At 40.6% G+C, this 13,577-nt stretch overlaps 1 protein-coding gene across 7 annotated transcripts in view; it reads right to left on the reverse strand.

The window, feature by feature from the left end:
• Nucleotides 1-2,247: 2,247 nt before the first annotated feature.
• gria3b (glutamate receptor, ionotropic, AMPA 3b) overlaps nucleotides 2,248-13,577 on the reverse strand; it is an 85,213-nt gene continuing 73,883 nt past the window's right edge. Inside the window, exons 13-16 of one of the 7 annotated variants that reach the window (XM_034597641.1) lie at nucleotides 11,829-12,076; nucleotides 7,950-8,064; nucleotides 6,287-6,534; nucleotides 2,248-4,088 (exon numbers count right to left, since the gene is read on the reverse strand). In XM_034597641.1, the coding sequence (XP_034453532.1) occupies nucleotides 6,289-6,534; nucleotides 7,950-8,064; nucleotides 11,829-12,076 (609 nt within the window). In that variant the 3' untranslated portion in view covers nucleotides 2,248-4,088; nucleotides 6,287-6,288. Of the gene's footprint in view, nucleotides 4,089-6,286; nucleotides 8,065-10,850; nucleotides 11,459-11,828; nucleotides 12,077-13,577 lie in introns of those variants that run through there. The other 6 variants (XM_034597640.1, XR_004615147.1, XR_004615148.1 and 3 more) reach the window with 6 other exon arrangements.

Below are 13,577 nucleotides of genomic sequence, written 5' to 3' on the forward strand. Positions count from 1 at the left end.
GTGACTGCTCAAAGTCGTGAGTCGTGCCCGTTCACGTTTAGTCAAAGCGTAACAGGATCTCCTCTCGCCATCTGCGTGGTTTCTGTGAGTCACACACCTGCATAACTCACCATCTGCAGGAGTGAGGATTAGCATACATGGGAGACGAAACATGGCAAACGTAAATCTCATATTTAACTGTTATTATGATGAACCGTGTAAATCATGACCTCTTATTCAGTGGAGTCTGCAAATGATGTTTCTGTTTAGTTTTTTTACCAGATGAATGCTGAAGGCTTCACATATGAACTCCATGTGTAATTTATCTACGCCTTCACAGTCATTAAAATGTGCTTCAAAGAACCCAATCAACAGCTAAACAAACTTGGACTTGTTCTAAAAGAAAGACGATGGAAGAAAGCCAAACAGAAATATTGACAACTGCTCACTGTCAAACGTCTTGTCTATAAAAATGCTTTATTCATAATAAAGCCTTTGAACACTCTTCTTTTAAATAATATGGTATATGTTTTTAAACATGTGGAAGGCTGATCGATGTCAGCTGAATGTGAAAGTCAAGTGCAGGCGCACTTAAGATAGCTGAAGAGCTTAAGTGGAGAAAAGAGGGAAATGGAACAACTGAGTTGGAATGTGATTTATTCATCGTGTCCTCAGAGAGAGACACAGGGTGAAAGACTGCAGCACGCTGCAAAGTGAGGGAGCTAGTGAACCAGAAAGTTCTTTTTCCCTTTCTTTTCTGTGGCGGTAATCAAAGTACCCTCCCCATGACATGTCCTCTTCAGCCTTTTGAGTTTTCTTTCTCTCCCACACACACACACATTCTCGTCTTCTGTCTCTCCCACACACTGACACACATATAACCTTGTTCGCCTTAGTTACAGAGCTCATGTTAGATCTGATTGACTTTCACAGCCACAGGCCCAAAGAGGCAGCCAGCACCAGAAGCCTGTGGTCACTCGATTCAACATGCAAGAAGTGTGCGAGGACAAAGTGGGGATGATTAGTCGTCCTCTGTTGCAAGGAAGTGTGCTCTCCTGCTCCTGTGATTCGACAGATCCGTTCCCCGTGTGGCTCTCTGAATGAAATGGCCTCATCCCAATTGCTTGTTGCCTCTTGTTTTTGTGTTTCTACTCTTGCAGGACAAACACTGCTACCAGGTCGCCCTGTTTAATAGGTGAGTAAACTAATTCCAGACTATTGTCTCATGAACATCATGTGCTGCAGTGCTTCCCTGCGTACAAACTCCCCCACGATGTCTTGTTCCCGTTTGAAAGCAGTCCAGGCGTAACAAAGAAAAAAAAGGCACCAAAGGAGAGGCAGCGGAGCAAAGGAAGAACAAAAAAAAGCAATATCCTTTCATGCTTTGTCAGAAATGGGTTGTTTGGAACGTACAGTAGCATTTCATACAGACAGTCTGTTCCACAGGACTGGTGCAGTAAATAAATCCTGAATCATAGTGTCTGCATCCAAAAATGAAAGAAAAAAAACCCCACACAAACACACACTGGTCCTTTGCCATGTTTGTTGGATTCGTTATTTGAGCTGTGGCAGGCTGGATATCTGGGAGGAGGAATTCATTTTTACCACACAATGCAGACCCCGACACCAGTTAAATGACATATTGTCTGGGCAATCTATTGAGCATTGTGCTGATTTACTCTATATGTGAGAATTTACACTGTGGGAATGAGCAGGGGTTTTACATGATTCACTGCCCGTCCGCTGTGTTTACTTATGATACATGAAATACAATTTTCAGCTATATTTTTACTAATATAAAAAAGATAGGCCTAGCTAGACAGTACAAGCAAGTGCAGCATCCGTGTTGCAGTTTGCTTTGTAAGCAGTTGGGTGGGTATAATAATATATTATTGATTATGTCACAAAGCATCTTATAAAGAGAGAGTGGGAGAAAGATCACATGCCAGATGAAGCTGTCAATGGAGCCTTCAATCAGTGGCTGCACAGCAGGCGCGCCAGAGTGCAGCAGATGGTGCATCATATTGATCCAAAACATGCACATATACGTCCAATGACAAACGGTTCAATATCACACCATTACAGGGAATTCTCCTCCGTTTGTGTGTTTGTCTGCAGGGGGCGGCTACTGATCCTCCATCAGCACCATGCCGGAGTTAAAAAGTAATAAGTGTGTTTAACCTGAAGTGCTCCTGTAATCCCCGCAGGCCGTACAAAAAACCACACGCATAGGCAAAGGGTGAAATGACAAAAACACAGACACACTGACCCTTTCTGTACATTTTATTTACAAAATGTATTAAAATTGTCTGTACAGCGCCTCACTAATGAGGTTCAGCAAATTATGCATGCATCTCTTACTCTTTGTACCCACTACTATGCCTGGCGTCTTTTATTTTTGCAGAAGGTGAGGTGTACGGAAAAGAAAGCAATTAAATAAAGAAGAGGGTGAAACTCATTTACAAAAGAAAAACCAGGGCTGGATTTTCCAACGTCAACCTAAGGTCAGTTGGTGAGTAGCAGAGCTCGTCAAGCATCACTGATTTCACATGCAATTTCTTAGAAAACAAAAAAAACAACAAAAAAACAATCTTTCATCATGTAATATAAATAATTCTCATTTATCTAAATGTACACATTTTTAAACTTATTTTTATTTTTTTCTTCTCATGTCTTTTTCTTCTTTTTGTATAAAACTATCTGCCCATAGTTTCAGGTTGATTACATAAGTAACTTCCTAAACCTCATGGAATCACAGTCTTTTTGAGAGAGATGAAATTATTACAGCAATAGGGAAATGTGCTAAGCTTCAGGACTTTCCCTGGTACAACCTTGTATAAATCTATTTTCCCTTGGATTCATATATTTTTCATTTTACTAAGTGAAGTCACCAAACACTTGTAATGCTCATGAAAGGAAATCAAATTTAAAAGCAAAACCACAGCTTATCGTTAAAATGTGCGATTGTAAAAGAAAAGACGGTAAGGTAATCCAAAAATACTACAGTTTAAAAGCCATTACTGTTATCCTTTCATTGGATTGCAGTTGAATCTACAGTTGAATTACCCTTATTGTTTGGTTTTACTTTCATGTACAGAAGACTTTGAATGACTTCAGGGAAAGACTGTTCCGAGCAGCAAACCCTAGGTGAGTCAGTGCTCCGCTGATATTTTACAAACTGTGGATTAAACTAATTATTAGTATTTTTTTTCTCTATAACCAAGCATGAATACTTTTCTTTGTACACTTTTTCTTGTCATACAAAACACACTCTTGGCAGTATTGGAAGTGTGAATCATGACCTGGTTCTGTAGTGCATCAGAGCCGAACCAGATCATCTTCTCATCTTCCTGAGTCCCGTCAAAACGTTCAGAAGACAGTGGCAGCAGCACCAGAGTTTAGAGTACAAAACCCCCCCCCACTCATCGTTGTTTTGGGCTGAATGGCATTTTCACTCCAATAAGGATCAATCTGTCATTTTAAACACAGGTACGATGTCGTCGTCAGTGACTAATACAGCAGTATAAAAGCTATTGTCTGGTAACCAGTGGCTTACAGTGCACTGAGTAGATCTCAGAAACTTATCGGAACACATATGACCAGTGAAAATCTGGCGGCAGAACAATGAGGAGTAATCTGATCATATTGACTACAAGAAACCAATTAGACACTTGTCGTATAAGATTTGTCGTCTGTCTGGCACTTCGAAATGTGCTTAGGGTTGCAAATGATGGCTTTAGTTCTCTCATTCACTTTAAAATGTCAAATGTATTGTGAATATATATATATATAGAGATATATATATATATATATAGTCTTTATTTTTTCATCACCATTCTTCTTGTTTTGTATGAGTTTCAAGCAAAAAAGCAATATCATCGTGAATGAGTTGCATTGATTGGACTCGGAGTTCCATAAGGCACAGAGAGGAGGGGAACCGCATCGGCTCTTCACGTGACCAGTCCAGTCGTGTCGTCATTGCAGATTATCGTGCCGTTGTATGCGCAGGAGGATTTGGTTGGGAGCTCAAAACCCCTCCGCGATCCAGTTCTTAGTTACTGTAGGTGTTCAGTCACAGTTGTGTGGGACAATGCAAATGTTTCCTAAACCTGTTGTCGACAAATAGAACAGAAGCAAACATGGGGAGAGATGAGGTTTGTGGGATTGTCAGGGAAAGACTCACATCTTCACACTGTGTGACTCATGTCAGGGGAAAATATGTGGTTGTGGAGCTGGATGTTTTTCTTCAATTTTCTTTTTAAAGCCCCTGAAAACATGGTTTCAAATCTTGACTTCCTCTGATTAAAATTACATATTGTTGATTAAATCAACAACAATCAAAATTAATTTAAAGAAAAACATCCTTAGTTATAATTTATTAAGAATTTAACAATCAAAAACCGAAGCTAATCTACGTCATTAGGGCTTTGACTACAGTTTTGACGAGCTTGTTTATTGGTGCACTAATGGTTCTCGGTTATTGTTATAATTTGTATTTAAGGTTTTGCCTTTAGTATAATATAATTTTGTCACTGTGAAACTAATGTGGTGTGGGTCAGTAGAGAACCCATGACGGTTGGTGCAGATCAGGTGGTGGATGCAGGATTCTTTTTCCACTTTCTTTGACATTTTTGTTAATATTTCAGATAAAAATGTGGTGCAGATCCAAATAAAAATGGAGATCTAGTGAATTTAAAAACTTTTCACTTGCTCTTTGATTAGGTTCAAAACTATTTGGTTAAGTGTCCGTGATAAATCTACTTAATTGAAGCACCAAACCTAACAACTTGCTCAGGTTACTGTCAGTGGAAACAGAAATTTGTAACAACCGTCTGTACAACGAATCACGATGTTATCTTTTGCACGCTCTCGGCCTGAAACTCAGCCGCGGCCACATCTCTATTTGATGTATGTGACATGACGTTTTTTCCAACTGAGCCATGCCCACTTCAATACAGTGAGAAGAGCGCAGACAAAAACAATAATACATAAGTCACTCTTGTACAGTAAATAATACAAACTTCATCAGTGTGTCCGACGTTGATGCAGAAAATATGTTTTCAGGGCCTTTAATCTCTGTTGCTATGTTGTACAGCTGCACTTTCTCTAAACAGATGTCACACTTCGTGTTTAACAAGAGGAAACAGCACACGCACACACACACACACACAATCAATCCAATCAAACACAAGACTACCAGTTTATTTAATCATGTTCTTGTCAGGGTATATACTTGTTTCAAAATTGCAGTTTGTAGCTATGTTTTGAATTTTCCCCTGAGCTGAAGTGGTTTTAAGTGGTAAATATTTTTCAGTGGAACTACTTTAAACTTTCTGTATCGTTTGTCTTGTTACACTGTCCCCAAGTGCCCCATCTAAAGGGAGTGAAGCTTTAAAAGTAATTTTTTTTTAATGCTGTGTGTGTGTGTCACTGAATTCTGTTACACTCACTCTAATTCCCACTCCTCATCCTGAACGTCTGTTCTTGCTCTATGTAACTTTGGTGATTGGGTATAATCTCCTGTGAGAAATCTGTAACTGACTGATAGTCGCAGCTTCATTTGTCAGAATCAGGCCCAGCAAGTTCAAGAGTAACGCTGAACGGTTGAAAGAACTTAGTCATTAAAAAACAGCGTTTATCTGTGATATTCAGCGAGGAGACTTTTAAAATATCAAGAATTGTTAGCAGAGTTTGGTGTATTTGACACTGCAGCAGCTCCTCTGGTTAAGGAAGCAAAGGACCGTGGGTAATATCCACGGTTCAGTTGTGTTTCAGTTCAGAGAGTGGGACTACGCAGGAAGAGCTCCAGTCAGCAGATTGATAGTCTTTGTTTTTTCTCGACTTGAAAACCACTTTATCACTCGTACATGGAGCCCAACAGAATTAATCGCCCCAAGTGGCTGCAGAGGGCGCTGTTGCTCAGTAAAAGTTACATAGTGTGGCTTTAATACAAGGTCATAATTTCATATCACCTAAATGTTTACATTACTAAATGTTCGTGTACTGCAGTTTGTTGACACTGCAGAAAACAAGAGGTGCAGGATGATGTGTTCTCGCCCTCATATACTGTACATAGCCTGAGGCTCTCTCCATATATGTTACCAGGCAATAGCATGTCTTGTGTTTGAGAGACACGTGTGTTCTGTTGAGTTCAACATGACAACCATAAACAATTTCACAAGCAGCAGCAACACATACAGATGAATAATTCAGCCTAACTGATATGACTGTGAAGCTAAATGATTCATCTCACACAGATGTGCTCGGTGAAGTCTCTGGACAGTGAGGAGCGGCGGCGGCGGCGTACCTCTAGATCTTAACGCTCTCGGTTCCGTACACGTTGTAGCCTTCTCTGTATGTGGCAAAGTTCTGGGTGTTGGTCGGGGGAGCCGGCTTAAAATTCTGGGCATTCTTGGCCAATTTCAGCCGTTTGGTTTCTTGCCGTGATTTATAACAGAACTCTATCAGAGCCACCATCATGGCCAGCCCCAGCCCTCCGACCAGAATATAGAAGACACCAGCCACATTGCTTAGACTGAGAGCACTTGTCTTGTCCTGGGGGAAAGTGAATGACATAGTTCAGAGTTTTGCAGTGGAGCGAGGGCAGCAGAACAAAGATGCAGCCTGTATCCTTCACACTGAGCCTGACATAGACTTGACTTTCAACAGTAAAATTGCCTTGCTGAATCATGACACCCTATCTCACTGACGCTAGATTATGAAAAGGCTACTAACAGCTACAAGCAACATCAAATTTAAGATGCAATCAGGTGCTAAGGCTATAATTTAGAGTGAACTGATTTTCCTATGGTTGTCACAAAGTTACGAGGAACTTCAGACTGCCATAGTCAAACCATTCTCCACTAAGGAGAAAGAAGCCAACTCTCAATGCTCTGCCTATCTGCTGGTGAATGTAGAGCTCACGCTTCCCTGCGCTATTACTTTGTCAAATGGCTTCTGCTCTTGACCATGTTAGGAAGCTGGTCAGTATCGCACAGGTCGACAGCTCTGAAAATCCCTATCTTAGAGACATGTACGTATAACTCTCATGGCAACATTGTCATACAGTACAGTCAAATTCAAAATAGATGAATGATAGCTCCATTGAAGTTAAAAAAAATACTAAAGATCAAACCATTTTGCTGCTGCTTACCTACCAAACATATTCATTAAAAATTTGTTCATTAGAGTTTTACTATTTGCAGTTTAACCCTATGAGCGTGGAGGTGTCATAAAGCTATCTAGCGACCCTGCCCTGCGATCCGAGGCTTCGACTGTATCTCAGAGGGTTAAATAGTGGGTTTATTACATTCCTCCACTTCCTGTGATGTGCAAACAGAGCCTCTTACTGCAACTCCCAGCAGCCACAAGATTCGGAGGACACCCTATGGAGCTCCCGCCGCTTTAAAGAAGTTTAATCGGGTAACTCATCACAAAGAGAGGCTTCGCTTTCCCGTCGCACCACAGGAGACCAAAGAATCTAATAGACACATCTCAATGCAAACTAGTAACAACACATATAAATCAAATTTTCATTAACAGTTTGGTAAATAGAAACAGCAGCATAATGGTCAGAGTATCATGAATGTCAAGAGTGAAAATGAGCAAAAAATAGCATTTATCAACAACTATTAACTGCTGTGATTTCAGTTGAAATAGTGTATCTGCCAGGCACTTTAGAAAATTCCCCCTGAGCGTTATCATTACAGTTTTAACAAAAAAAGAGCTTCTATATTTTTATATTGCATCAAAAAGAAAAGAAATATATTTGGGGAAGCAGTGCCGAGTGTCAACGCCACGTATAAACCGAGTTACAGTTGGTGGCAGAAAATCTAAAAGAAAAAGAAAAGAAAAAATATGTGTAGCAAATTAAAATGTATTCTATAGATGTTATAGAAGTTTTGTCTTGCATATGAACAGTACGTCAAAATGCAATTTGGAATCAGTACAAAAGACCTGCAGCGACTGACCTTACTTCCAGAGTCCTTGGTTCCACATTCACCCTTATCGTACCACCATTTGTTTTTCAGCTTGTCTAAGATGCCTTGTTCACTGAGTTTCAATACTGCAAGGTTTACAGGAGTTCTTCACGTGGGAAATAACATAAATAACATTATATTATGTTATTTTATGTTATTCAACTTTAAACTACTACATACTTAACAAAGCGATAAAGCAGGATCCCTGGCTGTGTCAACATCACAGAGAGCAGGCATTCTACCTATTACCTCTATAACCCCTAGTCTAAAGCCAGGGCCTGCTCGTATCGCTTTGAGTAATCGGCAGACGCTGTTAGCAGGGGGCGACGAGCAGGTACTGAAAAGTACAATCTGCAGGTCTGTGAATATCCAAAAGCATCAGGTTACACTGGTTTGGGGACAGGTTCTGGATCACAGGTGCCTTCTGAGCAGCATTTAACAGATTCAGTCCAACAGGAGCTTTGACTTAACAAACAGAAAAAAAGATCTGAAAGACACTGCCTTTCTATCTACACTAAATCAGCATAATGCTGCGCTAGTTTATACTTTTGTTGCCACAAAGACTACAATACATTTTTTGGGGACATTACAACCAATTTCATGAATGCCCAAAAGTGAAAGACTACTCAATTCTTATGTGTCCTATTCCAACATATCGCTAAGAAAGTTTTATCTCCAAATTACACCAGATTAGTGTCAGATGAGTGTTTCTCAAGCAAACTGCACAGAGCTGCAGGACTAAGCTCAGAAGTATTTGTGGAATAATTCCTCTCATATTTGCCTGTAGCAGCATAATCTAACATCTGACGCAGCTGTTTCTTGCCGTTTGATTTCTTAAAAAGCTACATCATGACCTCCGAATACAGCATGTCAACATAAATTATCATAATATTCTACAGAATGAGAATTACTTCAGAAAGAAAACAATTGCAAAGCTTGATAAAGATCACACTTTGTAGTCATAATAAATCATCTTTTGTTGTGCGGGTCAATCTCAGTAAGAGTGGAAAGGAAAATTGAATGCAAAGAAAAATAGTGCATCGATAAGTGAGTGACCTGACTCCTCCCTGGAAACAATGTCCCCCAAGGGGATCCATGCAATGCATAATGCACTGAGAGAAGATTACACCACTGTATATCCCTCATAGGCAATCTGGAGAAACGGACTGTGAAGACCAGACCATTGTCTTGGCTCAGAGAGACATTGATTAACAATGCAATTACCCTGTAACATGCTCTGTGTCTGAAACTCAATCTAGGCTACACTCTGTTGTGCCTGGGGGCATGAGAGAGCTGTGTGTGTGTGAGTGTGTGTGTGTGTGATGCCGTGTGCTCGTCTATGTGCATCCCCTGTTGTCTGTTGGAACACGGAGCTGTGAGCGGGACGGGGCCAAGCAATGCACTGTTTGGAACAAAAGCGCTCCAGGCCGCTTTATTCCACCTAATCAGGCCTTTCCACTGAGTCCTGGAGAGCTACAACAAGCCAGGAAACAGAGACAGGACGGTACGTACCTGTGCACGACAAAGATCGATGACAGCACAAGAGACAGACACTTTCAAAAGGCTCCTGAGCATGCTCTCAGTAGCACAGGGAGGCCTCCTGAGCGCTACAGAACATAGCAATGTTAGCAATGAGAACATTGAAAAAAGATGACATTAAATAGTCCTTTTAAAATAGGAACCACTGGCATTTGTTTGACATTATTTGATCCGTGCCTCATGCAGCTTCTTGTAGTGACGCTATCTTTACAGTCACTGCAGCTTAACCGTTCACTGTGGCCCTGACAAATCCATGACAAATGACACTGAGGGTGCAATTATACAATGTTAGGTCTAAGGGATCTTGAAGCTTGTGTGTAATTTAGCCAATTATTTGACCTATATCATGATATGTGGGCTGACTGCGTCAATTGTCAATTGACCTGAATTGTAAAGAATATAATGTCACAGCCTTATATGTAATTTAGCGAAAAATAGTCCAGTGCTAAATGGCACATAACCTATGTATTTTTACACTAACATGTCATGGGTAAGTGTGGGTTTGACACTCAGCTACATTAAGTGCCCATAATGGAGAAATCATTCACAATCTAACCACAGAAGAAGAGGGAGAGATCTGATGGTTGGAAGGGTCACAGCGAGGTTATTAATGGGTTGGGGTAGGAGCAGCATGGAGCGGAGTCAAACCACAGGTGGTGTATCAGATAAACCAATAAAATTGAATTATAAGTCTTTTGTTTAATTAGACTTCTCACGTTTGCCTGCAATGCTTATTCCCCTCAAGACGCCGCTGTTCCCCTTGCTTCCCTGTCGGCCTCGGTTGAGCAGCCATTTGGAGGTTTTTTGCAGTCGAGGAGAATCTGTCATGTTGGCTCTAGCGCTCATGGGCTCTGGGTCAGTGTCACGGATGTGAAGCAGCTGAAGTACTGCAAAGCCCTTTCTTACAGGATTAGCAAACTTTTACCTTCGTGACAGAATGCTGGAGGTTACGGCCTTCTCAATACATTGCTTGGCAAACTATCTTGCGTTACTTGTGTGTGTGACTTTCCTAAGAAATATCTCAAAGTAACTAAGCTACCTTGACAATGTCCTAACAGCTGAGACGAGGTGATCTGCCCTACAGGTGTGGAAGGATGGATGAACAAGGCTCAACCTTTCCAAACTGTAGGGCAGCCATGTTCCCTTTACAATAGTCAAACGGTAAGAAAGCTCCTATATTGGGCCTTATTTGCAATTCATTTGTCTAGGAACATTGTATTCTAAATAACCACAAATAATATTTCCTGTTTGCTAAGCAAGGGCTCCTTAGTTCGATCTGAGCTGTTAAACCATCTGGTCAGACGATCAGTTAATTTGGTAATCTGCCTTTGGGCAGCAGCAGGTCGGTTGGGATGGACAGTTGGCTCGGTTATGGTTGGGTTGTCGTAACAGCCTTGCCGATTACTCTGCACTATGGTACCCGATTGTGGTGACATCGAGGCTGACCTTGGAGTCACCTCCCCCGCTGCCGCACTCTCCCTTGTCGTACCACCATTTGTTTTTCAATTTGTCCAAGAGGCCTTGCTCATTCAGTTTTAAAACTGCCAGGTTAACAGCATTTCTTGAAACGATAAAACATAACTTGTAAGAAAATGCACAGGTCCGTGAGAAATCTAATGCAGAGTATTAATTGTACGAAGCATAATAATCATAGGTAATGGTAGAGAGACTACCATTGCAGGGGCTTAATGCACAGAGTACTGTAAATCAGAATGGTCTGGGAAAGGACAAATTGTTTAAGAATTTCAGGAATATGGAGAGATAAGAGAGGCTCATATAAGGTAAAGACAGTGTTAAATCTTGGAAAAGGTGGCATGAAGGGTTACGTAGTTTAGAACTGAAGTGTGCGGGATGGGGACACTTGTCATTGAGAAGAAAGTAACAACAACAAACATCATGCAATTAACATTCGTCACAAGTGACAGCGCAGCTTTTAAAAGCTAAATTGAAAAACCATTGAACTGTTAAATTAAAAGTGACAACACAACAGTCAGGTAGGACAGCACACAGGACAGAAGGAGAGATCGAAGGAGAGAGAAAAGCAACAGTAAGAGAGACATAAATATGAAGTGACTGTTAGCTTTAGCCTTAACGTCTGGATTGGATTGCTCTAAAAAATAATAACTCTTAATCACATATATAAAAACATTGAAAAAACGTTATTCATCATTATATAACCTCTGTATCCAAGTGCATTTTAAAGGCATTCTATTGTTACCTCTGTGTCCACAAAAAAAAGAAGAGGAAGAGAAGAGAATGACAACAGGGGGACATCAGGGTAGGTGGAATACTATAACAACATTGATGATATTGTTATATTATCCCACCCACCTTAATGCTGAGCCTTTGGGGGTCGCCACACCGTAGCCTTTCGAGTCGAGGTTCCCGCCCACTTTCATGGTGTCACATGGCTTCCGCTGCTCGATGTACTCGTTCATGGTGGACTCGAGGAGAAAGGCGAACTTGCCCTTTGACTTTCGTACCCGGGCTACGCCATCGGGCGTGGTCTTAACAAACACTGAGGGTTCAGCGGATTTCATGTATGACCACATCTTCTCATACACTGCTATTTTGGATCGCTGTGCGGAGAAGAACAGGAGAAGAGAAGTAGTTTAGAAACATGAGCATTTTATTTGTCATAATGGAGTTTGCAGGATTTTTGTGCTTAATGATCACTTCTTTAAAAATGGCATCATGAAGTATTTATAGACATCACGGAAAGCAGTGGTGTGATATCTTTAAATACTTCCACAAAATACAGAAGGCGAACTTTTCCCAAGATCATGAAGTACAAGAATTTACAAAATCCATTTTTCTTCATCAGCATAAATGTACTGTTTGAATATTAGGGCCCTATGTTGCAGCTTGCAGCTCAAACTCACTGAGTGTGAATGAGGATCACACATCACCGCTACTGCAAGTAATGTCATGCAAATTGGGTTTTAGTAGAAATACTGACATTTGTGGGCTTGATTATGCAGAAAAATTCCAATAATTAAAATTGTGTGACTGTGAATTGCAGGTAATGATCATTTACATGGAGACTTGCAGAAGTTTGGATCAGTTTGATGAAATGTCAGTCTCAGTGAATTAGAGCCTTGGTTTATAGTCCTAATTTAGCTTTAGAAGCTATTACAGTCATTCAGCAATGCAGCCATTAATGTACAATCTCAACTGTGACTCAGAGGCGATGTGCAGAAGAAGCAATAGAAGTGTACAAGACAGCGGGTTTCACAGACAGGCAACCCATCACAAAGTGACACCGATGAGCATTTCCCCAGTGCCTGGGGTCAGGCTTAGCGAGCCTGTAACTTCTGGAGGACTCGAGCCCTATCTATAATAAGCATCAATTAAATTATTCAATGCCGCTGGACTTATTTTGGCATAGGCATTTCATACTTTGAACAGATCCTGGTCCAAACAGCAATGAGCCAGTTCCTGAGTGGCACTGTGGCTACTGAGAACTGGATCCTAAATAAAAAAATGACACTCTCTTTTAATAAAGGCCAGAGAAAGACGAAGCGGTTGGATGGGTTTCAAGAACTGGCTGAATCAAAAGATCGACTGCAGCCAAAGGGTTTGGAAATGGAATATGGACGAGCTGTTGATAGACCAACATCTGTCCGAGATGCTTCCCTGTAGTTTTATTTAAATGTCATGTGTAGCACATGTCATGTAGTACAAAAATTATTGTTTGATTCAGCTTTGATGTTCAAATCATTGTCTGAGCCATTTATCAAGCAACAAGACTGGCTAAGAGCCTACTTTAGTCGCGCTAGCAGCTCTGCACAGCAATGATTTGAGCTGTTTGCATGCTAAAATGCTCAAAATGACAATGCTTACATTTTGTTAAGCAGGTCTAATGTGCCATTAATCATCATCATCATATAATACCATTAGCTTGGTATGTATTTGTGCATAAAACAAGAAGCCTATTGGAAATCAAAATAAAAAAGCAAAAAAAATTATAATTTGACCTGCTTTTTAATCAGGCTGGTATTTTAGGCTGAAAGTAGCTGCTTTCAGCAACTTAGACGTTTTTAGATGCTTAGTTCTATCATTTCAGAATCACATCTAATT

This window comes from Hippoglossus hippoglossus, chromosome 10 (assembly GCF_009819705.1).
Source record: "Hippoglossus hippoglossus isolate fHipHip1 chromosome 10, fHipHip1.pri, whole genome shotgun sequence".
In the NCBI taxonomy this organism is placed as follows: domain Eukaryota; kingdom Metazoa; phylum Chordata; class Actinopteri; order Pleuronectiformes; family Pleuronectidae; genus Hippoglossus; species Hippoglossus hippoglossus.